Source organism: Salvelinus namaycush, chromosome 8 (genome assembly GCF_016432855.1).
Source record: "Salvelinus namaycush isolate Seneca chromosome 8, SaNama_1.0, whole genome shotgun sequence".
Taxonomy (NCBI): Eukaryota; Metazoa; Chordata; class Actinopteri; order Salmoniformes; family Salmonidae; genus Salvelinus; species Salvelinus namaycush.
Genome location: NC_052314.1, coordinates 62,741,955 through 62,768,642, shown reverse-complemented (window position 1 = coordinate 62,768,642; position 26,688 = coordinate 62,741,955). Strand labels below are relative to the sequence as shown.

The 26,688-nt window shown below is 44.0% G+C and overlaps 1 protein-coding gene across 2 annotated transcripts in view; it reads left to right on the top strand.

Moving 5' to 3' along the window:
- LOC120053042 (protein FAM160A1-like) overlaps window positions 1–26,610 on the top strand; it is a 37,545-nt gene extending 10,935 nt beyond the window's left edge. The window contains exons 2-14 of one of the 2 annotated variants that reach the window (XM_039000292.1): window positions 3,165–3,240; window positions 5,387–5,626; window positions 8,741–9,052; window positions 9,227–9,426; window positions 9,519–9,690; window positions 11,693–11,938; window positions 12,085–12,252; window positions 15,206–15,285; window positions 15,640–15,842; window positions 18,837–19,916; window positions 20,271–20,449; window positions 23,374–23,494; window positions 24,280–26,610. In XM_039000292.1, coding sequence (XP_038856220.1) covers window positions 5,507–5,626; window positions 8,741–9,052; window positions 9,227–9,426; window positions 9,519–9,690; window positions 11,693–11,938; window positions 12,085–12,252; window positions 15,206–15,285; window positions 15,640–15,842; window positions 18,837–19,916; window positions 20,271–20,449; window positions 23,374–23,494; window positions 24,280–24,482 — 3,084 coding nt within the window. In that variant the 5' untranslated portion in view covers window positions 3,165–3,240; window positions 5,387–5,506 and the 3' untranslated portion in view covers window positions 24,483–26,610. The remainder of the gene's footprint in view (window positions 1–3,164; window positions 3,241–5,386; window positions 5,627–8,740; window positions 9,053–9,226; window positions 9,427–9,518; window positions 9,691–11,692; window positions 11,939–12,084; window positions 12,253–15,205; window positions 15,286–15,639; window positions 15,843–18,836; window positions 19,917–20,270; window positions 20,450–23,373; window positions 23,495–24,279) is intronic. The other variant, XM_039000293.1, reaches the window with a different exon arrangement.
- Window positions 26,611–26,688: the final 78 nt, after the last annotated feature.

Genomic DNA, 26,688 nt, shown 5'->3' with positions numbered 1-26,688 from the left:
TGCTGGGCTCTATTTTAGACTTGACAGTATGTTGCTGGGCTCTATTTCAGACTTGATAGTATGTTGCTGGGCTCTATTTCAGACTTGACAGTATGTTGCTGGGCTCTATTTCAGACTTGACAGTATGTTGCTGGGCTCTATTTCAGACTTGACAGTGTGCTGCTGGGCTCTATTTCAGACTTGACAGTGTGCTGCTGGGCTCTATTTCAGACTTGACAGTATGCTGCTGGGCTCTATTTCAGACTTGACAGTATGTTGCTGGGCTCTATTTCAGACTTGACAGTATGTTGCTGGGCTCTATTTCAGACTTGACAGTATGTTGCTGGGCTCTATTTCAGACTTGACAGTGTGTTGCTGGGCTCTATTTCAGACTTGACAGTATGTTGCTGGGCTCTATTTCAGACTTGACAGTATGTTGCTGGGCTCTATTTCAGACTTGACAGTGTGCTGCTGGGCTCTATTTCAGACTTGACAGTGTGCTGATGGGCTCTATTTCAGACTTGACAGTATGTTGCTGGGCTCTATTTCAGACTTGACAGTGTGTTGCTGGGCTCTATTTCAGACTTGACAGTGTGTTGCTGGGCTCTATTTCAGACTTGACAGTGTGTTGCTGGGCTCTATTTCAGACTTGACAGTATGTTGCTGGGCTCTATTTTAGACTTGACAGTATGTTGCTGGGCTCTATTTCAGACTTGACAGTATGTTGCTGGGCTCTATTTCAGACTTGACAGTTTGTTGCTGGGCTCTATTTCAGACTTGACAGTGTGTTGCTGGGCTCTATTTCAGACTTGACAGTGTGTTGCTGGGCTCTATTTCAGACTTGACAGTATGTTGCTGGGCTCTATTTCAGACTTGACAGTATGCTGCTGGGCTCTATTTCAGACTTGACAGTATGTTGCTGGGCTCTATTTTGAGCAAGTGGAGCATCTCCTCTCCAGGCAATACAGTAGTATCGTCAATATGTCTTCCAACTGCAGTGCACTATGCAGTGAGGTTACAGTAGGGGCGTGTGTGTAATTTAGGTCATGTTTTTCTCATAGAAAGGAAGTACTGAGGGGAGTAGCTACATTTCTGTCTCCAGTGTCTCAGATTAGTTACTAGTTGTTGGTGTTTTCGGCAACTGGTGTGCAGTGTGGAGTCTGTAGTCATACATTTTTGACCTCTAATTTCCTGGGATTATAATTTGTTTTTAGAATGACTCAGTGTCAATCCCAGCATAATTTAATACAAAAAAGTAGCTTCCTATAACAGGAATGAAAAACGAATTTAGGATGGGTTAAAGAGGTCAACATTGCTCATCACTGACTGACTCTATTTTCGAGGTCGCTCACAGTCTGAAGGCTTGGCACACTGTAGAGTTACCTCTTAATGTACTGGGACTGGGAGGATATACATTTTTTTTTAAATGGAACCGTTATGTAGCTAGGCAGTTAAGAACAATTACAATGTTGGCCTACACCGGCCAAACCCGGACAACGCTGGGTCAATTGTGTGCCACCCTATGGGACTCTGAACGACAGCCGGTTGTGATACAGCCTGGATATAATATGCAGGAGTGTTAAGCTACAGACAGTACTGAGCTATACAGGGACACATTAGCCCTGTAGTGAAGTTTAAAAGGCACTCCGTCATACTCCAACCATATTAAGAGGAAACCAAGATACAAACATAATCTTCAGTTTGATTCCAGGACACAGTAGTTGCCAGTGCATTGTTGTCTGAGTCCAGGTTAGGTAGGTTAACCACTATAAAAGTACAACACTAATCTACCACCAGGCCTGTTTTGACCCCATGAGGTTGAGGACACAGACTCTGGTGAGGTAATGTGTCTGTCTGTGGAAGGAGAGGATGTATTACTGTGGCATTAAGACCGAGATGCAGCCAACTGGAGGAACCCGACAGACTGCTACTACTGTCTCTCTCTCCACCCTATAATTTGGGGTCGTGCATCTGGCTGGGACACTAAGCAGAGGACTGTAAAAATATCTCCCACTGTCTCCAGTATGTTGTGTCTTCACAACAGACTCCATGAGAAGAGTGCTTGTTATAGGAAGAAGCTGAGCTTTGAGAATGTGGTATTTGGTGAGTTGTTTGTGTCCAGTTATGGGTCTTGTTGGTAGCAGTGCAGCAGTATAGTGGTGCTTTTTAGTGTGAAACTAAGAACTTGTTACAAATCTGTACTTGAGAGGTTTAGTGCTTTATGGCTTATCTATATGGGAGAGTAGAGGGTGTGAGAATGAATGGAGGTGTGGATTCCTTTAGAGAACACCCTCTCTCCTCCTTTCCCCTCCCCTCTCTGTTTGCGTTGACCCAGCTGGACCAGGACCCCCACTTCCCCTCCATAGGTGGAGCAGGTCCCTTGAGGAACTACAGCCACAGTCTGGGCAGCGGAATGGGTGTTTTATGGCTGGGTGGGGGGCACACACAAAAACACTGAGCTCCGACTGCGGTTAATGTTTACAATACATCATGCCGATACGATCTTCAGGGAAACATTTCAGAGTTGTCGCTACAGAGTAAGTCGACTTGGACATGACTGGTGTGCGGTGCATTTTGTATGGTTGTCGGTGGGGTCGAGAATGCCTAGAATGTTTTAGCTTGTGTTTTATTTGACGTGTGTGGACTTCCGTGATCGCGCCTCCCTCTAAGAGTGTGGTCAGTGGTTACATCGTAGAAGTAAAGTCTTTCTGCGCGCTGTAAGATGTTGTGACAGGTTTCCCATGGTGCCTCAGTGTGACCGTGTCAGAGGTCATAGCATGTAAAGGGAGGAGAGGGGGACTCATGGTTGACCAGAGACGCCAATTATATCACAACTCTAATTGGAGTGAACAGTAGCATGATTATTCAACAAATGATGATGACATTTATTATGTTCTTTCAGAAGATGTTAGTTTGTAGTTTGGCACCTTTGTCTCCATGCTTGTTTAGTGTGTGTGGATGTGGCGGGGGTCGTTGGATTGCTCTCTTTCTCTCTGTGTTACTCCCTCTTTCTCTCTGTATGTTACTCCCCCTCTCTCTCTCTACAGTCAGTGGTGTTCTGAGCCGCTTACTCACATCGTCCAGTCACTTCCTCACATAGCTCTAGTCTCCAGTCATTCCACTGCTCCGTACCACGTTACTTTTGTGTCAAAGTTAGACTTTTCCCTCTCTCTCTATCTCCACAGGACTGGGTGTGTCTGGATGTAAAGAGGGGACATTCTGTATTGTCGATACAGGACGAGCAACCATGGTGAAACAGAGGTAGGAATTTCAGCGATTTCTGTCCTGGGTGACCCTGCCTCATGCATTCCTATAAGGCACGTTCCCTGTGTTAACTAAAAACAGATGTGTTTAGCTTTAGCATGAGTGTTTCAGTGTCTCTCTGTTGGGCCAAGCTCTGTGGTTGGTTGTTGAGTCTCTCCTCTTCAAGTGGGTCGAAACCATTCAAAAAAAAGTTTGACTTGGCCGTGATTGGTTGAGAGGCCGTTTGAGGGGCAGCCTTTCTGATCTCTAATTGGTCATTGTGGTCTGACGGTCTGCAGCTGCTTCTGCTTCCAGCAGGAGGGTTACAGTTGAACTCCTGCAGTGCATGGCTGCAATTCATGTATTGTTATTGTACGCTGTAGGAAGCAGACGTCTTCAATAGAAGACATTGTCCTAAAATGGTGTTTACTGACCTGGTTGATTATATGCTAGTACCGAGCAACGGCTAACTAGGTATTGTGCGTTTGTTTGCATTTTTGCCAGGTTGAGTCGGTAGCCCAGTTTTTAAATTTACTGTCTAGTCAGTCCCAATTGTTAGTCTGTTATCAAGTCTTCAAAGTTTGATCTGTTGTTCAACAGATTATATCCATGCCATCAGTTGTTCTCAGAATTACGCCCATCCGATGTGGGTACTTGGCCAATGACATCACATGGCACTAGAATCTAGAATGAAAATCATCTGATTCTCAGAACCGCCATAGTCTCCGTTCACTGTCCCCGGAGGAACGGAAACATGGGATTCTAGGAAGATAATAGAATCCAAATATCCTCCGTCCTGAGTTATAGTCCTATTTATAACTGACCTGAGCAGGGACTGGGGCGGGGAGGGAGATGGCCTGTTGCACTACACCATGTTAGCAGATAGCCTAGCTTTTGTTTGCAGCAATGGTCCTCTTTCCTGTACAATCACCTCCTTTACAAGGGAAGCAACAAATAACCCTGGCTTGCACCTATTGTTATCTGACTGTCACAGACACATAATTAAGTTCCCAGTGGCTCTGTGCATTGCAAATTCCATCGGTGCTGGTATAAGCATGGAGAATATATTTGTGTTTTATTTCAATCTGTGGGGATACAGGTCTAAGTGTGTAGCAGTTAAACTCTAAGGCTGGAATAGTTCTGCAGTGTCTTGACAGACAAGTTATTTTTAGTACTTTTAATCATTATTTTGGTTCCCGACTGACGAGCAGTGTGAGAAACGAACACCTGACCTCACTCTCTAGATATGTGAGGGACACACATTTTCTCAGGCGCTTCTGGACAGAGCTAGAACCAACAGAATCAACATAACTTTAGGCTACAGACAAAGTCAACATATTTTACATACCAAAACAGTTCCAGACCATTCATGGAAAGAATGGTGTTTTATTAGTTCTCGCGGGCCCACTAGCTGGTGATACACACTCTATTGTCATGCGTCATAATCTCTTCTGGTGTCACAAGATGAGTGAGTGATGAAAGTGGTGTCACTGGGACCTTATGGAATTCACTGTGCATTGTAGCGTACTAGCGAGGCGTTACGTCTGTAACTCTGTGGTCCTCTGTAGCTCAGTTGCTAGAGCATGGATCTTGCAACGCCAGCATAGTGGGTTCAATTCCCGGGACCGCCCATACTTACAAATGTATGCGAGCACGACTGTACGCCGCTTTGGAAAAAAGCGTCTGCTAAATGGCTTATATTATTACAAAGCGATCACCACTTTTCCCTGGGTAAGCATTTTGGCAGGCACTTGTCGAGCTGAGGAATAGAGGGCATGGGTTGTGCCACCGGCTGAGTGTCTCCCCCTCTCGCTCGCTCTCTTCCTCTCTGCCTGTGCCCTGTCATTGTTTTCCCCCTCTTGTCTCTCACATGCCTAGCTGCTGTGAATCCAGGGGGAGAGAAGACCGTGTTGCAGGCTGCTGCAGTGTTTGTGTGGTTTATTTGGCTAGTGGTCAACTGTACAGTATGTCCCAATCAATCACCCTGAATCTGTCCTATGGCTACAGTAGTCTTAATCTGTCCTGTGCTAACAGTAGTCTTAATCTGTCAGCTACTACTACAGTATGGCATTGTATGTATTGTTATAGGTTTGAACAATGACAAACTACTGATTCTCCATCTGCATGTACAGTATGATGACATGATGTTTTCTGTGTTCTGCAGATCCCCAGTGTTCCCTCACACCCCTGTGCAAGTGGTCTCAGCCGGTCTCCAGTGAGGACTCTCCCCCACTACCCCTCTCCGTCCTGCGTAATGGTTTAACCCACACTAGATCTGGTCACCATGATGATGGCCTCCATGGTTGCCAACGGAAACAGGGATGGCAGACAGGGGGAGGCCCTGGTCCTGAAAGGGGTGGACCCAGAGACCTGCATGATCGTGTTCAAGAACCACTGGGCACAGGTAAACACAACCACAACTCTGTCTGTAACCTTAGATATAACTTCAGCTCAAAACTCTCATTTAACTTGTATAGCTCAATCTCGTGGAACCCGGACCCTAACTCAAACCCTCAGAACACTAAATGCATATCATTGTAGCCCAATCACTTTAACCCAGAAGCTCTTCCTCAAACTCTTAAAACACAAACTCTTCTAATTGGAACCATAACTCCAAACCCCACCGCAGAACCTATAACACAAACATTTCCTAAATCCTACAACCTAAACTCCTACAATCCCGCCCATGAACGTGAACCCTCTCAGCCCCAGACCTCATTGTGGTAACTGAACGGCTACAGTATGTAACTGAAATAATGACTGTCTACTAGCTCCTCCCTTCTCTATTCAGCCTCAGTTCACCCCAGTGGGAGGGAGTTGGCAGGAGTCTCCACCCCTCTCAGCTACAGAGAATAGAATACAGTAAGGCCTGGAAACACAAACATAATTTCCTGTAAAATGGGGTTGGAGCTCACGTTGCTGGACGTAGAACAGTGACAACACAGTAACAACACAGTAACACCAAGAGGCCTGAAATTATTATGTTCAATCTGTTTCATTTTTGTGTATCATTCTTAGCATTTATCATTTTTATTTATTTGTAACCTTTATTTAACTAGGCAAGTAGGTTAAGAACAAATTCTTATTTACAATTACGGCCTACACCGGCCAAACCCGAACTAGGACGACTCTGGGCCAAATGTGCGCCGCTCTATGGGATAATATAAATGTTAGGCCTGTGAAGTGCACTGTTAAGGGTTTCAACAGAATCATATTCTGAAATATAGGACATTTTATAGATCTTTGACCATCTCTGCAGGCAAGTTGGCACTACAATACGGCTCCAGCTGAGTCTTAATTGCTACGTTTTGGCTAATTAATAGCCTGATAGGAGTGCTATTGAGTTTGGGTCTTAGAATTCCTGGAAAAGCCCAGCCTGCTAAGTAGGCACCCCCCGGGACCCTGTATTGAGGAAAACTGTTGACATTTCAGAAAAATAGGTAGACTTTCATTGACAGTCAATGGCTTCAGCCTTATCTCTCCCTCTCCAGACCCCTGTGAAATCACTGTCCTTTTGTTAGGATGTCTGAGAGAGCTGGATGTTATCCACTCAGTGTAGTGGGTTGCCCAGGACAGCATAATATGTTCTGGGCAACAGTTTGTTTCATCTCACTATGGTTCTATACAGATACCAGTGCACAAAGGGAACTATATTGATTTATCTCTATGTACCAGTACATGTTATCCATTATCCTGACGGCTCCATGCCTCCATCACCTCCATGTATTATTAGTCAGTCCAGTCAGTGGTTAGAAAAGGCCACTTGATCATCTATAGTCCTACTGTGTTACCCAGCTATGTCCTCAAAGCTATTTGTTACACCAGAAATACCCGACAGGATTGTAGACAGACATGAGTGAAGGAAGTGGCAACTTTAATAAGACACCCATTACTACTCCCCTCCCTCTTCCTTTCCTCTCTTCACTCATCCTGTGCGGTTATCTTCACTCACCCTGTGCGGTTATCTTCACTCATCCTGTGCGGTTATCTTCACTCATCCTGTGCGGTTATCTTCACTCACCCTGTGCGGTTATCTTCACTCATCCTGTGCGGTTATCTTCACTCACCCTGTGCGGTTATCTTCACTCACCCTGTGCGGTTATCTTCACTCACCCTGTGCGGTTATCTTCACTCACCCTGTGCGGTTATCTTCACTCACCCTGTGCGGTTATCTTCACTCACCCTGTGCGGTTATCTTCACTCACCCTGTGCGGTTATCTTCACTCACCCTGTGCGGTTATCTTCACTCACCCTGTGCGGTTATCTTCACTCACCCTGTGCGGTTATCTTCACTCACCCTGTGCGGTTATCGTGCTATCATGCCTGGATCAATCAGTCACCTGGGGGCTCTGTCTCAGTCAGCCAGTCTGGCTCTCCCTCTGCTCTCAGTGGACTTCCCATCGCCATGGTAGCAGGGCCTGGTGGGGACAGTGAGCTCATTGTTGTGGCTCTATGAATGGTTCCTCCCATGTCTGGGTTGTGTTCATTAAAGGAATGTTTTGAAAAATAGTGAAACAGGGAGGTACTACCTGAACCTGTCCAATGAGAAGACAGATTTTTGTTTTTGCCAGGCAACAGAACTTTTTTCATGCATTGTGGCCAACTGAACACAGTCCTATATTCATTAGTGAGGCTTATGTAGGGAGGTCCTACTAGAGAGGGACTGACTATCTGCACACTAAGACACATGCATATAGAGGACAAAACAGCCTTATACACTTTCATATCAAGCTGATTTACCATCAATATATTTATATTATGTGCATGTCGCTGTCCGGGTTCATTTTGTTTATGGTTCAATATAAATGCGATGTCACTTGATTTGTGGTTGTCCATTTACATTTCAGTACAGAATTACGCAGGCAACAGTGGAATTGGAACACCACAAACCCAATTTATACACAATTGTAACTGCCTGGGCTTGAGATATTATATTGACATGACTCAGGCAAATGTAATCTTCGTAAAATCACAAACGATGCATCAGCTTTCCCCAATTTATTTCCCGTAGGACTTGAGTTGTATTCTCTCTCAGATCTTCCTCTTGTGATAGAGACTGTTGTGTTCATCTAGATCAATAATGGCAGCAGCAGGCTGTCTGATGATGATTATTAACTGTCACTTATGAGTCCTCCCGAGAGAATATTACCAACATAACAAACCAACATGTTTCACTCAATCTAATTTAGCCTGAACATCATTGTAAGCACTTTGGCAGAGTTTGCGAGAGTTTGTCTTATACCCTGGTGTACATGCGATGAAATAACTTGCTAATTTGATTTCAACTGTTACGATGACAGTAGCAATGGCATACTGTAATAGCTTTGTGTCTCTATTGTTAGTTGATTTATTTAACCTTGCTCTATCGAGGTTATCGAATAAACTTCAAGTTGACCAAAGACAATATTCAGTTCACTGTGAGAACTAACTCTTCTTCCTTGTGAAATTACCACAGATTTACAGGTACTATATTAATTTCTATGGACATAACCCTGTACCTTCCCCGTTGTCCCTTCAGGTGGTAAAGATCCTGGAGAAGCATGATCCTCTCCGCAGCAACACCAGCAGCAACATGGCTGCCCTTGGTGTCATCGGCCTCTCCAGCGGCGGCCCCATGCGTTTCGGCGGGCCCATCCCGGGGGACGAGGCCAGCGCGGTGCAGAACTACGTGGAACACATGCTGTTCCTGCTCATGGAGGAGGACGCCGGCCAGGCGGGAGCCATGGGACCCATCCTGGAGTTTGTGGTGATGGAGAACGTCATGGAGAGGCTCTTCCTGTGGAGCCTGAGACGACAGTTTACTGATGAAATGAAACTGGAGCAGCTCAAGGTAGGTGTAGATGTTAGAGACGGTGGTCGGTAACTGGAGGGTTTGAGGGGGTTGAATCCCTGGTCTGACAGGGAAATCTGGCAGAGGGTGAGGAGGGTGTCTCGGGGGGGTGGGATTAAGGAAAAAGACACATCTCAGTGACAACTGACAATAAAGTAATCTCCTTTTTCTAAGATGTACGAGATGATTGTGGGCCAGGCGCGGCAGCCCTTACTGCACCACAAACCTGTGTTACGACCCTTAATGATGCTCCTGTCGTCGTGCTCGGGGACAGCTGGCCCGGAGGTGGAGGCTGAGCTGGTGTCATTACTCAACCAACTGTGCTGTGTCCTGGCCAAGGACCAGTCTGTTCTGGAGCTCTTCTTCCATACCAGGTGAGTTTCTCGCCTTACAATATAAAGCGCTTTGAGATACTGGAAAAGCTCTATAGAAATCCCATCAATTATGAGGATGATTATTGTTACAGCGAGGACCAGGGTGCAGCCAACTTCCTGATCTTCTCCCTACTGATCCCCTTCATCCACCGGGAGGGCCTGGTGGGCCAGCAGGCCCGGGACGCCCTGCTCCTCATCATGTCACTGTCTGCAGAGAACCAGCGCGTGGCCCAGCACATCGCAGAGAACACCTACTTTTGTCCGGTGAGGAGATGTGTCTGTCTTTATGATACTGTTGTCTTGCTCCTTTTGGTCTCGTTCACGTTCTGTCTGTGATTTGTGACTCTCGTTTTATGGCTCTGTATTTCGGTTTCTTAGGTCTCACTGTCCCTTTGCCCTTCTCTTGTTCTCTTTGTTTAGACTTTGCCCCCCCCCCCCCTCTCTCCTCTCTCTCTATCTCCTCTGTATACATGTCATATGGATGATTGTTCTGCCCTTGACTCAATGTCCTATTAACTCATTGTACCAACTACCAGACAAGTTAATATCCCTGACCTCTCTTTGTCCCCTGATAGGTGTATGATATTCATAGCCCAAATATGCTTCGCCTACTGTATGCATAATAAAGGAGGTCGAGGGAGAGTGGAGCTGTTGTATGTTAAACGTGTGGTATTCATATGCTTTTGATAATGTAACAGGCAACACACCCATGTTATTAAAAGGCTAAACTCAGCCCAGCTGTAAAAATTATTTATACACATCTTAGACTGTATATTTAAAATGTAAACTATTTAAAAAATATTAGTTTGATGAAACAAAATGGATGAACACTTAAGTCCATGATTAGAAATGATGTTAATCGATTTGCACTAGACTGATGTAGTAACTTTGACCTGTGTTGTTGATGAGAATACCATGCCACCATCTTGATGCATTAGCTCACCAGGGAAATCACTTGCTTTTGGATGGTAACTCTAAAATCACACAGCCATACGTCAATGCCCATTGTTATTGATGAAGCCGGGCAACCAGTAAATCAACTAGAGGTAAATCAGCGGTTAACCTAATGGTTAGAGCGTTGGGCCAGTAACCGAAAGGTTGCTGGATCGAATCCCCGAGCTGACAAGGTAAAAATCTGTCGTTCTGCCCCTGAACAAGGCAGTTAACCCACTGTTCCCCGGTAGGCCGTCATTGTAAATAAGAATTTGTTCTTAACTGACTTGCCTAGTTACATTTTTTTTTTATTAACTAGAGGTCATTTTAGTAATGCTGCCTTTCTCCACTCGCTTTCAGCTTTGAGGGAGGGGGAGGGGGGATGAAGCTTCTTGTGCGTTAAGGTCTCAAAGAAGCTGACCTATCACATGCATAGATTCACACACTAGTTGTTTGCGTGTGAGACCATGAAGAGAAGGGACTTGGTAGATTTATAACATACAGTACAGCTCAAAGCATGGAAGGGGAAAACATCATTTATATCTGCGCCATAAAAACCACTAAGAGTGAAGCCAGAGTGAACACATCAATGCATAAAAGTCATTTGTGCCACACACTTCCCCACTCATAATTAATGTATGTTGCTCAATGCTCATATTTAATGTATACTGTATATCATTAGCTATAACTCTCTAAAGTGTAATCCTCAACGCACCAGTCAGCCCATCTGAATGTTTTTACAGTATCCCCCACAGAACACTTGTCCTGTTGCGACTAGTATCTTCACTATCAAACACTTCTGTTAAGCCGTTGTGAACTGACTATCTAGCTTGGCAGTGCCAACAGAATTTTTTTCAATCTCACCTGTACCGTGGAGAGACTGTTCAGGCTGCATGGATGATAACCAGTTATGTAATAGTATTTGACGTAATTGCACAGCAGGAGCAGGCTACAATACCTCTTTGTCACAGGATTACCTGCCTAGCTTTCTACTGTCTGTATAAGCCAATGGAGAGACCGGGATATACCTGTACCAGGAAGACAGAACAGAGGCCCATTCAGTTCCCTGGTTCAGAGGGCATCGCTCTATCCTGCCAAGGCATTTGAGCCCTTTGTGCAAAGTCATGGATAGTTATCTTTCACATGCACAAAAGGAAACTCATGCAAAGATGAAAGGAAACACAATAATATCAGATCCTAGTTATTCCCAGCAACTTGGTTGCGTACTCGTGATACCAGACCACAGTGTACAGTTTATATGGTGTAAGTAAGCAATAGCCTACTTGAAGGGGTTCCACTAAATGTGTCTCTCTCTCCTCTCCCCCTCCTCTAGGTGCTGGCCACGGGGCTGAGCGGTCTCTACTCGTCTCTGCCCACCAAGCTGGAGGTGCCCAGTGAGGAGTGGCACTGCCTCCACAGAGAGGACTGGCTACATATGCCCACCCTGGTCCAGTTCCTCAACTCACTGGAGTTCTGCAATGCAGTCATTCAGGTGGCTCACCCCAGCATCAGGGACCAGCTGGTCAGCTACATCTACAATGGCTTTCTGGTGCCTGTGTTGGCACCGGCCCTCCACAAGGTCAGTATAAACACAGCATGGATCGCACAGTATTACATCCACCATTCCAGATCAATGTCAGATCAGTCACTACTTCCAGGAAGATTGGAAGGAAGGATGCAGCGTATTTGTATCCAGCCTACTGATGGTTGTGTGTTTCTCTCTAGCTGACCCTGGAGGAGGTGATGACTACCACGGCCTATCTGGACCTGTTCGTGCGGTCGGTGTCAGAGCCGGTCCTGCTGCAGACCTTCCTCTCCTTCATCCTCCTCCACCGCCACGAGAACGTCCACATCCTGGACACGCTGGTCAGCCGCATCAACACACCCTTCCAGGTAACGTCCACATCCTGGACACGCTGGTCAGCCGCATCAACACACCCTTCCAGGTAACGTCCACATCCTGGACACGCTGGTCAGCCGCATCAACACACCCTTCCAGGTAACGTCCACATCCTGGACACGCTGGTCAGCCGCATCGACACACCAGGTAACGTCCACATCCTGGACACGCTGGTCAGCCGCATCGACACACCAGGTAACGTCCACATCCTGGACACGCTGGTCAGCCGCATCGACACACCAGGTAACGTCCACATCCTGGACACGCTGGTCAGCCGCATCGACACACCAGGTAACGTCCACATCCTGGACACGCTGGTCAGCCGCATCGACACACCAGGTAACGTCCACTTCCTGGACACGCTGGTCAGCCGCATCGACACACCAGGTAACGTCCACTTCCTGGACACGCTGGTCAGCCACATCGACACACCAGGTAACGTCCACATCCTGGACACGCTGGTCAGCCACATCAACACACCAGGTAACGTCCACATCCTGGACACGCTGGTCAGCCACATCAACACACCAGCTACGGGAGGGAGTCTGCAGGCTGAAGCACCTGCTCAGCACGTGTCAACCTCCCTTTTCAGATCCGGGAGCCTTCGTGCTAGCACTCACAAATACACACAACCGCACACATACAGTTGCAAAACATATTGAGTGCTGTGCATATTTCAACCTACAGTCTCCTAGTAACACTTAGTAGATAGCCAGGCCGTCTCAACCTGACATGAATGAGATCCTTCAGAAAGTTATCTGTGAATCTTGCTGCTATGCTGTGTGAGTCATGTTTAAAATAACTGAGACTTGTTTTGGAGATAAATAGTTTCCCCAGAGGCTGTTTCCTAATAATTTAAATGAATATTTAAAATGTCAGTATCAAAGACAGCAGATTGTTGCCATGGCAATGCGCAATAACTATCTAATTAGTCGTTGGACTGATGATACAAGGCAAGTAAATATTAGGAAATGTAATGTCTAGTTCAAACAGGGGGAAGGCTTCATTCATTAACATCAAACAGAGGCTTGTCAATTGAAACGTTCAAGTGCTCTCTTCACAGCACTACTCAACTGTGAAAAACGCTCCTGGGCTGATTTGTACTCTACAGGGTAGAAAACAACACTTCTCTGATACCTGTAGCCCATTTAACATTGATGGTTTTGAAAAGGACAACACAGAGTTACGCATGGAATAAACAAACGTACAGTCAATAACACAATAGAAAAAGTCTATATACAGTGTGTGCAAATGGCGTAAGGAGGTAAGGCAATAAATAGGCCATAGTAGCGAAGTAATTATAATTTAGCAAATGAACACTGGAGTGATAGATGTGCAGATGATGATGTGCAAGTAGAAATGCTAGTGTGCAAAAGAGTAAAAAACAATATGGGGATGAGGTAGGTAGATTGGATGGGCTATTTGCATATGGGCTGTGTACAGCTGCAGCGATTGGTAAGCTGCTCAGATAGCTGATACTTAAAGTTAGTGAGGGAGATATAAGTCTCCAGCTTCAGTGATTTTTTTTTTTTTTTTTGCAATTTGTTCCAGTCATTAGCAGCAGAGAACTGGAAGGAAAGGCGGCCAATGGAGGTGTTGGCTTTGGGGATGACCAGTGAGATATACCTGCTGGAGTGCGTGCTACGGGTGGGTGTTGTTATGGTGACCAGTGAGCAGAGATAAGGCGAGCTTTACCTAGCAAAGACTTATAGATGACCTGGAGCCAGTGGGTCTGGCGACGAATATGTAGCGAGGGCCAGCCGATGAGAGCATACAGGTCGCAGTGGTGGGTGGTATATGGGGCTTTGGTGACAAAACGGATGGCACTGTGATAGACTGCATCCAGTTTGCTGAGTAGAGTTTTGGAGGCTATTTTGTAAATGACATAGCCGAAGTCGAGGATCGGTAGGATAGTCAGATTTACGAGGGTATGTTTGGCAGCGTGAGTGAAAGAGGCTTTGTTGCGAAATAGGAAGCCGATTCTAGATTTGATTTTGGATTGGAGATGTTTACAGTCTAGCCAGACACCTAGGTATTTGTAGTTGTCCACATATTCTAAGTCAGAACCGTCCAGAGTAGTGATGCTAGTCGGGCAAGTGCGGGCAGCGATTGGTTGAAAAGCATGCATTTAGTTTTACTAGCGTTTAAGAGCAGTTGGAGGCCACGGAAGGAGTGTTGTATGGCATTGAAGCTCGTTTGGAGGTTTGGTAACACAGTGTCCAAAGAATGGCCAGATGTATACAGAGTGGTGTTGTCTGCGTAGAGGTGGATCAGGGAATAACCCGCAGCAAGAGCGACATCGTTGATATATACAGAGAAAAGAGTCGGCCCGAGAATTGAACCCTGTGGCACCCCCATAGAGACTGCCAGAGGTCCGGACAACAGGCCCTCCGATTTGACACACTGAACTCTATCTGAGAAGTAGTTGGTGAACCAGGCGAGGCAGTCATTTGAGAAACCAAGGCTGTTGAGTCTGCCGATAAGAATACGGTGATTGACAGAGTCGAAAGCCTTGGCCAGGTCGACTCACTCTTGGTCCAAACCCTCAAATGGACAGACATTTCCCTACACTTATCATTATTCAGCTGTCAGCAACTCCGACAGATAGGCATACACCTGTTTCCACACAATCCAACCTAATCAAGACATACACCATGCCTAAAATATAACTCATTAAGGACCTAGGGGCAGTATTAGCTGGTTACATGCCAACTAAGTGAAGTTGCATCAGGGATACTTACTAAACAAGTATCATCAAAAGCTGTGACTTCAGGCTGTCCATGGTCACTGCAACATTTAAACAGGTATGATGCCACGCGCCACAGGCAGCCATTTTGAAATTCAGCCTTGGTAATCCCTTACTTGTTAATCCAGCCCTGTGATGTATTCCGGTCCTCTGAGGCCTTTGTTTCATCTTGTGATGTTTATCTTCTTGGTGTTTTCCAGCTGGGTACTGTGTCTCTGGCGCTGTTCCAGACTCTCATTGGACTGTACTGTGAGGATGTGATGCTGCAGCTCATCTTGAGGTGAGTGGGTGGGGCCTGTTCCATGTTCTATGCATGTTCATGATGATATTATATGGAACATTTGGGGTGTATGATGTCTTTCTCTGTATACCTAGTTGAAGTGTACACACACACACTTACAAATTCAGTTTCTCCTCTCAGCTAAGCCTCATTGTCTTACTGTAAATCATGGTACAGCCGATTGATTTACCATGTGATGAGCCCTTACTCCGCTTTTACTCCTTAACACCCAAACACCGACCCATCTGCATTTCTTGGTACAACCATAACCCCCCGTCCTCCTCCTAACCCCAGTCTCAGTTCCCCCTACTGGGGCTCCCTAACAGGATCTATCCCCCTCCTCTGGTTCTCCAGGTACCTGATCCCCTGTAATCACATGATGCTGAGCCAGAGACGCGTGGTGAAGGAGAGAGATTTCTACTCTGTGTCGGCCGCTAAGATCCTGGCGCTCACACCCTCCTGCTGCTCCCCCGAACACAGCCCCCCACCCCTCAGACAGCTGGACTCCATCCTCTGGTCAAAGGGTACAGACAACAGTCCTAACACTGGCACCATGGGTAAGATAGGTTCACTGGAGATTTCTAGCTGGTTCTGTACTTTATATATGCCTATCACTAGGACAAGACAGTGTAACATGCCACATGCAGAAGTAAAGTGGAATTAACCCCCTATTTAACCAGTTGCTTTCTATTTGAAGGTGATCTTTTGAATGCCTCAATGATTCTCAGAGAATAAACTGTTACTTCTGAAGGATTTTAACAATGGGTTTCATTATTATAGGTCGAGAGATAGATAATCTAGTTTCCTTTGTTTCAAGTGGCCTGAATATTTGTGTTTGGGATTTTAGGCCATGTGCTGCAGCTTAGTCTGAGTAGGCGAAACGAATTAAGATCACATTTGATCCCAATCTGATTCACACTTCCCTCTCTTCTGTATTCACAATCGCAGCTTCAATGAGCTATACGCTGAGCCAAAATCTCCAACACACAAAAAGTTCCTTCACTGAGTTGCGACTAGTCATAACATTGTTGGTGGCGAGCGCTTTGACTTAATTTGTGGAGGTGGTATTTACCAAAAACCAACAAAACACAAACCACACAGCCAAAGTGTTTGAACTTTTTTGGCTCCCCAAGAAGACCAAATAAATGATTTAATCTAGGAAATCTGTGAATACCCAAGTATTCCCACAAAAAAATAAAAGATAGATACAATCTCTGTTCGCGCTTAGTTGTGGTCAATTTGTAGTGTACAAATTATTACAATTATTTCTGGCCTATTTGCTCAGACAAAAATGGTCCCGTGGCTGAATGTAGTTTCCTATCCCCGTAGTAGAACGTGTTCTATTGATAATGCATTATTCCTATCCCCGTAGTAGAACGTGTTCTATTGATAATGCATTATTCCTATCCCCGTAGTAGAACGTGTTCTATTCATAATGCATTATTCCTATCCCCGTAGTAGAATGTGTTCTATTCATAATGCATTATTCCTATCCCCGTAGTAGAATGTGTTCTATTCATAATGCATTATTCCTATCCCCGTAGTAGAATGTGTTCTATTCATAATGCATTATTCCTATCCCCGTAGTAGAACGTGTTCTATTGATAATGCATTATTCCTATCCCCGTAGTAGAACGTGTTCTATTCATAATGCATTATTCCTATCCCCGTAGTAGAATGTGTTCTATTCATAATGCATTATTCCTATCCCCGTAGTAGAATGTGTTCTATTCATAATGCATTATTCCTATCCCCGTAGTAGAATGTGTTCTATTCATAATGCATTATTCCTATCCCCGTAGTAGAACGTGTTCTATTGATAATGCATTATTCCTATCCCCGTAGTAGAATGTGTTCTATTGATAATGCATTATTCCTATCCCCGTAGTAGAACGTGTTCTATTGATAATGCATTATTCCTATCCCCGTAGTAGAACGTGTTCTATTCATAATGCATTATTCCTATCCCCATTCATAATGCATTATTCCTATCCCCGTAGTAGAACGTGTTCTATTCATAATGCATTATTCCTATACCCGTAGTAGAACGTGTTCTATTGATAATGCATTATTCCTATCCCCGTAGTAGAACATGTTCTATTGATAATGCATTATTCCTATCCCCGTAGTAGAACATGTTCTATTGATAATGCATTATTCCTATCCCCGTAGTAGAACATGTTCTATTGATAATGCATTATTCCTATCCCCGTAGTAGAACATGTTCTATTGATAATGCATTATTCCTATCCCCGTAGTAGAACATGTTCTATTGATAATGCATTATTCCTATCCCCGTAGTAGAACATGTTCTATTGATAATGCATTATTCCTATCCCCGTAGTAGAACATGTTCTATTGATAATGCATTATTCCTATCCCCGTAGTAGAACATGGTCTATTGATAATGCATTATTCCTATCCCCGTAGTAGAACATGGTCTATTGATAATGCATTATTCCTATCCCCGTAGTAGAACATGTTCTATTGATAATGCATTATTCCTATCCCCGTAGTAGAACATGTTCTATTGATAATGCATTGTTCCTATCCCCGTAGTAGAACGTGTTCTATTGATAATGCATTATTCCTATCCCCGTAGTAGAACGTGTTCTATTGATAATGCATTATTCCTATCCCCGTAGTAGAACGTGTTCTATTGATAATGCATTATTCCTATCCCCGTAGTAGAACGTGTTCTATTGATAATGCATTATTCCTATCCCCGTAGTAGAACGTGTTCTGTTGATAATGCATTATTCCTATCCCCGTAGTAGAACGTGTTCTATTGATAATGCATTATTCCTATCCCCGTAGTAGAACGTGTTCTGTTGATAATGCATTATTCCTATCCCCGTAGTAGAACGTGTTCTATTGATAATGCATTATTCCTATCCCCGTAGTAGAACGTGTTCTGTTGATAATGCATTATTCCTATCCCCGTAGTAGAACGTGGTTCTATTGATAATGCATTATTCCTATCCCCGTAGTAGAACGTGTTCTATTGATAATGCATTATTCCTATCCCTGTAGTAGAACATGTTCTATTGATAATGCATTATTCCTATCCCCGTAGTAGAACGTGTTCTATTGATAATGCATTATTCCTATCCCCGTAGTAGAACGTGTTCTATTGATAATGCATTATTCCTAACCATTTACTATTCCTTATTAAGAGTCATTCAAACATCCATCAGTTATGGTTCTGTATGATCTTTACATGAAGTCTCATGTTGTCAGATGAATAACATAAGAGGCCTTATTAGGAAGTGTTTTTATCAACTCATGAAATCTCAATTACATCAGTTTAGCCTCCTGTGGTTAATTGTCAACGTCATTAGTTCTGCTGTGCGTGAATGCAGCGCGCATGCAGCGCAGTGTGTCAGCCAGGATTAGTTATCTTATTCATCGCACTGACTTGTTCTGTTTCCTCTCTGTCTCTCTCTCTCTCTCTGTCTGTCTCTCTGTTTGTCTGTCTGTGTCTGTCTGTCTGTCACTGTTAGATACATTACTGACTTGTAGTGCTCCCTGTCTTTCTGTCTGTTTTTCAGAGAGTAAGGAGACCTTTTTGGAGGAGGATGGCTCGAGTTACTCCTGCGTCATCGGCTCTGAGATCTACTTGGACGTCAACTACCTGCACTACCTTTACAACGCCCGCCTGGGCATCAGCAGCTGCACCCGGGCCTGCCAGGTGTGGTCGGCCCCCTACGATGGAGAGGACCCCCCTCCAGAGGAGTACCAACCCAGTGCCCTGGAGGAGGCTGGGGCCAGGGGACGCCAAGCCCAGACGGTCAACCCCAAGAGGTCACATCCACATCCACGGCCTCGTCGCCCCTGCCCGCCCCAGACCACAGACCCAGCCCCTACTAATCAACTAGAGCTGGAGTGGGACGATAGTTATGATGCCGGTCCGGTGGTGTCTCCCGAGGCTGCTGCTGCTGAGAGTAGTAGACCTCCACAGCCGACTGCAGCCGAGCCGCCCAAACACATCCAGGAGATGAGGAGGACTGCCATCATGCTGGTTAAGGGTTCCTACATCGAGGAGTCCGACTTCCAGGATGATGTCATGGTCTACGACCTTGTGGCAAAGAAGGACGCCCGCGATACTGTGGATCGCCGCAGACCCAGCAGGGAGACACTACCGGAATCGGAGGAATCTGAAATGGACTCAGAATTTAACCTTGAGGAGGACCATTTCAAAGAATCCAGTCTGCAAGAGAAGGATGAGGTCTCCCTCAGCAATGGCCTGAGTCTTCCCCTCCATCCCACCAACATGGAGGTCAACAGCTCGGAGGTCACAAAGGGGTCAAAGGAGGTCAAAGCTCATGTTGCGGACCACAACTCCAACCTCCAGAGCCCCTCGGCTACTGAGGTGGGGGACGACCTCATGGATCAGTATGAGGAGCTGATTCGTACGCTGGGCAGCGACGAGGCCGGGACTGGGGGGAGCAGCCCTGTGAAAACGGTGGACAAAGAGTTCCGGAATCCTGTTGTCACCCCCATGGAGGAGGACGAGGTGGACTTCAGCTCCTTCTCTATGGATACGCCAGAGCTGGAGAAGCAGCACTCGTCCCTGTTTGACACCAAGCTCCGCAGTGGGAGCACTAGGAGCCATTCGGTGCCTTTTACAGGTAAGATAAAACAACACTCTCAGAAATAAAAGCCTTTACTTTTGTACAATAACTTGACCAGGTTTGAAGGTCAGCTCTCTAACACGTGTCAAGAATTTGCTGAAGAATCACAACGTGGTTATCTTACAATGCATTTGGCTCAGAGAGAGAGAGAGAGAGAGAGGCTTTACTCAGACTGTCAAACCTGGTTAAATAACAAGCCTTAAAGTAAGACAGATAAAACTTCAGTCTGAGTAAAGTCTCTCTCTCTTCCTGTGTAGATTGAAGTATTATCTGCCTTACTTTAAGGCTTGTTCTTGATCTTTAACCAGGTTTGACAATCTGAGTGAAGACTCTCTTTCTCTCTTCCTGTAGGGCCATTTGTTAGTGTGCTGTTGTCACGTCTGGAGAACATGCTGGATAACTCTCTCCATGTCAACCTCCTGCTGACTGGTATACTGGCCCAGCTGGCTGCCTACCCCCAGCCCCTGCTGCAATCCTTCCTCCTCAACACCAACATGGTGTTCCAGCCCAGCGTGCGCTCACTCTATCAGGTACAGAGAGTGTGTGTGTGTGTGCGCGACTGTGAGTGTGACTGTCACCAGCCCAGTGTCCACTCCCGCTCCTAGATTCCAATAAGTCTGTCAGTCTGTCTGTCCATTTATCTCTGACTATGTATTGACTTTCAGTCTGTCTGTCTATCTGTATCCTTTGTTCTCTCTCAATGACTTTGAGACAGAGATGGACACAGTCCTACTGTTAAGATACTCATCATAGACACTGAAATGCACGCCTACTCAAGAGACACAACTCTCTTAGTAAACATTTCACTCCGCTCCATTTAGTAAGCATTAGAGGTGTAAAAACGTCCCCCCAAAACAACTGTTTGCTTTTCTCCCTCAGCGCTCTAAGCTGTTTAAACCTCTGGAGACTCATGAAACAACCAGAAAACCTGTTAGAGAGGAGGGATCCGTTATGAATAGTATTAATTAGAGAGGAGATTATGAATACTATGGTTGTGTCCCCAATGGAACCTTATTCCCTATATAGTGCACTACTTTTAACCAGAGCCTTATGGACCCTGGGTAAAAGTAGTGCACTATATAGGGGATAGGGTGCCATTTAGGATGCAGGCTATGAGCGGGCGTACACTTAACGTGGCAATGAAAACAGAGGTCCAAATGGCTGTGAAACAAGTCTAGTGAGACTTTAACACAGTGTTTTTCTCTCCTGCTGGCTGATTCATGCATAATTGAATAGAGGATGTGTAAACAAGTAAATCAAAATGGAATGGGGCCGTTTGAAAGCTCGCATTAAAGGGAATGTTTGGATGGGGATGAAAGGGGATGGCGAGTTGTTGACGTACAAACACTGGGTACTTCATTTTCATTAGGGTCCAGATTAAAAGAGGTGGATTGTTTGTCATGGAGATGAATACGGTTTGGTTCGTTCATCATCAGCGTGTCTTGTCTTGCTTAATGTCCTTGTTTTGTCTGGTTTATGCCTCTGGTTTTGTTTTCAATCGTGTGATATGCTTTTATGCAAAAGCTACCCGTTTTACACCTGATAGTGTGTATAGCAATACTCTTGGCATCAAGTACGCAAAGCCTGTTGGCTTAATTCAGTCAAAACAAATGTACACTTTCTTTGATAAGGCATCTTGCGCTGTGGAAATGCAATGATTCCATTCATTTTTCTCAATAGAACAATACAATGTTTTATGTGTGCAAAAAAAAAATTCAGCATGGTGATCTCATTGATCCACCATCTTGTTTCAATGTAAGCTCGCGAGATCAGGATCGCCGAATGAGACTACCTCATTGCAGCTTTGATACAATATTTATCCTGTACTTTCTGTGCTCTGGCAGCTACAGTGCCTTCAGAAAGTATTCACACCCCTTGACTTTTTCCACATTCTGATGAGTTACAGCCTGAATTTAAAATTGATTACATTTAGATTTTGTGTCACTGATCTACACAAAATACCCCATAATATCAAAGTGGAATTTTGTTAGTAGAACATTTTTGAAATTTGATAGACTCAATACATTTCAGCATTTCATTTTTTAAGTATTCAACCCCTTTGTTATGGCAAGCCTAAGTAAGTTCAGGAGTAAAAATGTGCCTAACAAATCACATAAATTGAATGGACTCATTCTGTGTTCAATAATAGTGGTTAACAGGATTTCAGAATGACTACCCCAAACCTTATTTGCAAGGTCCCTCAATCGAATAATACATTTCAAGCACAGATTCAAAGACCAGGGAGGTTTTTCAATGCCTCGCAAAAAAGGCATTGATTGGTAGATAAAATGTAAAAAAGCAAACGCTGAATATTCCTCTGAGCATGGTGATGTTATTAATTAGGCTTTGGATGGTGTATCAATACACCCAGTCATTACAAAGATACAGGCATCCTTCCTAACTCATTTGCCGGAGAGGAAGGAAACTGCTCAGGGATTTCACCATGAGGCCAATGATGATTTTAAAACGGTTACAAAGTTTAATGGCTGTGTAATGAGAAAGCTGAGAATAGATCAACAACATTGTAGTTACTCCACAATACTAACCAAAATGACAGAGTAAAAAGAAGGAAGCCTGAACAGAATAAAAATATTCCAAAACATGCATTCTGTTTGCAACAAGACACTTAAGTAATATTGCAAAACATGAGGCAAAGAAAGTAACTTTTTGCCCTGAATACAAAGCTTTGTTTGGGACAAATTCAACACAACACATGACTGAGTACCACTTTTCATATTTTCCAACATGGTGTTGGCTGCATCATGTTATGGGAATGCTTGTCATCAGCAAGGACTAAGGAGTTTTTTAGGATAAAAATAAATGGAATACAGCTAAGCACAGGCAAAGTCCTAGAGGAAAACCTGATTCAGTCTTTCCAACAGACACTGGGAGACTAATTCACCTTTCAGCAGGAAAATAACCTAAAACACAAGGCCAAATTTATACTGGCGTTTCTTACCAAGAGGACATTGAATGCTCCTGAATGGCCGAGTTACAGTTTTAACTTAAATCGGTTTGAAAATCTATGGCTAAGACTTGAAAATGGCTTTCTAGCAATGATCAACAACCAACTTGACAGAGCTTGAATAATATCTTGAATAATAATGGGCAAATATTGTACAATTCAGCTGTGCAAAGCTCTTAGAGATTTACCCAGAAAGACTCACAACTGTAATTGGTGCCAAAGGTTTTTCTAACATGTATTGTCTCAGTGGGTGAATAATGATCTAATCAAGATGTATTAGTGTTTTATTTTTCATAAATTCTAACATTTATTAAAACATTTTTCTTCCACTTTGACAGAGTATTTTGTGTAGATCGTTACAATTAAATCCATATTTAATCCCTCTTTGTAACACAACAAAAAAGTCAAGGGGTGTGAATACTTTCTGAAGGCACTGTATTTCCTGTCTGATGTGCTACTGATGTTACTATATATGTGTTTCCATATCAGGTACTAGCCTCCCTTAAGAACCAGATCGAGCAGCAGGCCTCGACCAAGAAGGACTTCCCAGAGCTGATCACCTCCGCCCAGCACTGCCTCCTGGCCAGGGAGAGTTCACTCAAGGGTCAAGGTGAGACTTGATTGACTACAGTACCCATAATGCTCTGTCCTACATATCCGGTTCCATGTTAGTAAAGATGTTCTGAAGCTAACGTAATGGCTTCCCTGCCGGGATACATAGTGTTTATAACAGCCGTATAACTGTGTACTGTTTCTTACTGGTAGTATAAATGTTTTGTTTGAATAGACGTTGTTCAATGTTGAATTCTGAGCTTTATTGTGAGCTATCCTATGAGCATCATTAGAATGTAATTTAGGTCTGTTTTGTTGCCAATAGACAGGTCATTGAGATTAGAATGGATACAGGCAAGGCTTCCAGAGGATTTGAGGCAATATCCTAGATCATAAGACCAGTAATGATCCTAGCAATACTGTTGTTTCTAATCACTGCAATGCAATGAAGCACCACTGAAAGATTAAAACTGTATCTGTGCTTAGTTTGTGTTGTTTGGTTCCTCCTCGAGGACTTGGAGAATATATTCAGCTTGGTCATGAAGCATTGCAGCAATGGAGAAACAACTCAGGTCCTTCTGATGTTCTTCTTCTCATACTTCTCTAGTCTACTGCATTCCCAATGGTTTCTCCCCACCATTTTACATGCAAGCTTTCTCTCTGAGCAAGGAATGTATTGGTATGAGATTGCATGAGATTTAAAAAGGAAAATGAGACTGATAATAAAGGGAGAATTTCTTCTTTCAAGTGGACTAACATGAGCTTGCTACAATGTGCAACTGCAGTTAAATGCTACTATTACTAATGTTTTATTTTTCATCTCTATTTACTTATCCTCCACAGATACAAACTGCGGAGACAGCCGAGAATGTTCCCCCCTGGAGGCAGGAAGGATGATGAAGAGCTCTCCTCCTCCCCAGCCCAAGACCATTTCCCTGGCCAGGACCGAGGTCTTCGCTACCGTCCTCTTCACAGAGTTCCTCAAAGAACTGGCGGCCATTGCGCAGGAGCACTCGATACTATCGCACGTACCTATGGAGGAATAACGATATAATAACATTGTAATAATAATGTTTTACTAATGTTATGGTAGCATTGTCTCACAGGGAAGGAGTGAGTGTCTCTCCCTGACCTGTTGTGTCCACTCGGGTCATTTTAAACGTTTTAAAAAGACTCTTTGAAAGTTTTTCATGTTTTCCAACACTACTTGATGAAGAAGACTATACCTCTTGGATTGATTCACTCATCTTTTATCTCTCTCCCTGAGGTAGTTTTTAAATTGGGTTATATATATATATATATTTGAGGCTAATATATTTTTCCAACCAATATATAAAAACGGCGGGCTCTGATGTACAGTAACACATAACTTACAGGAATCTCTCACCCATTTGATGCATTTGCCATTGATACCCTCAGACACACTCATATGCATATGGTTCTGCCCTCAGAGAGTTGTATGCATAGGCCTATGTCACATCCAAGGAGCAGGTCATGTGATTTATAATGACTGGAAAGTACTGACCTACTTCAAGCCTTTGGTGGAACCCCTGCACCAACCAATAAGAATGCTGAAATGGAAGCTTGGGGCTAATCGACCAAAGACTGAATAGAATGGAACCGGCTGAATGGAACAATGGGAAGTTAATGATACACAAAGGACACATCACCTGTCCCTTTAGGCTTTTAGACTTACAATATTGCATTCATACCCTGGTAGCAACACCTTCTCCAGTGACCAGCTCTAGTTGTCTTGTAGTGATGGCCACCGTACAATAGGGACTTATACGTGGCCTTACCGAAATCTCTGGTGGTGCTGTGGTGTCACCCTGGGGTTGCATGCTGTACTGGAAATAATCAGGAGCCTATTTTGTCAGGATCTCTCCCTGCGGAGTATTCATCTCTAATCAAATGTTATTTGTCACATGCTTCGTAAACAACAGGTGTAGACTAACAGTGAAATGCTTACTTACGGGCCCTTCCCAACAATGTAAAAAGAAAGAAAATAGAGAAATAGTGGGAAAGTAATAATAAATCCACAATGAGTAACGCTAACTTGGCTGTAAACACGGGGTACCAGTGACAAGTACCCTAGCAGCACCACTCTAAACTACTGGTTAGTGCATTAGAAGTGGGATGCTAGTGGGAGTCCCAATCATCTCATACTTACTTTCTGAGTTGGTGTAGACCATGGCATTCCCTAATGTTATGTATCTGGTGGTCGTTGTTCAAAACTCTTGATTGAAGGAGAGGCCTAGTAACTTAGACGATCAGGCTCACTGTACAAAACAAGTTTGTGTGTCGCTAAATACCTTAAATCAAAGACTTTCTTTGTTCAATAGACCTATTTCAATTATGTTTTCAATGCACATTAGATATTCAAGTTAGAAGTTGTTTTTTTAAATTTTGGGGTGTACTTAAGGACACTGGGTTCTTCTGACGTCAGTTCTCAATGCTGCGGCTAACTCCATTTTCCCATGGTGCACCAGGTCCTGTCCACTGAATGCACGTTATTTATAATGATATCTCTCTAAAAGGAGCTTTCCATATCAGGGTGATGCACTCAATGTTGGCATCCAAAACAACACCTTATTTCCTATGTAGTGCACTACTTCTGACCGTATAAATCAAGAGTAGTGCACTATATGGGGTAATGGGTGCCGTTTGGGAAGCCCTCAATGTCTTAGCCTTATTTTAGTACTTTTTGTATATAATTGGGAAAAATAATCAAAGAAGCAGCACACTATGCAAATCATTATTGATATTTGAGGTATGAGAGTACTTTATTACATTTGTTTCCTGATGGGGTTGGGTATTTAATACAGAATGTACTTAATGTCACAATAATGGAACTGTTTTGTAGAGAGGTTCTATTGCCATATTTTTTCACAGAAGTTGTAACTTCTGTCTTCTTGTTGCTCTATTAGGGTATGCATGTTTCTTGTATGTTTTTATGAGTCAAGTTGGGAAAATTGGAATACATCACTGTTGGTTGGTTCAATAATGATTTGGCACATTCATTTTAGCATTGAGTGTTGGCCAACTCTCACAGGAAGACATGGGTAGCCTGAAATCCAAGCTGATATGCTCCATTTCACCAATGTTTAAGTTTGAATTCCAGACTAAGACATGGTCTACCATTAGCAACAAATAAATAGCCTTGATTTTAATTGACTTCATTTTATTTAAGGTTTTGATTTCAACCAAGGAGACATTTTGTTACAATGCCTGTCCCTATTAAATCGGTATGTT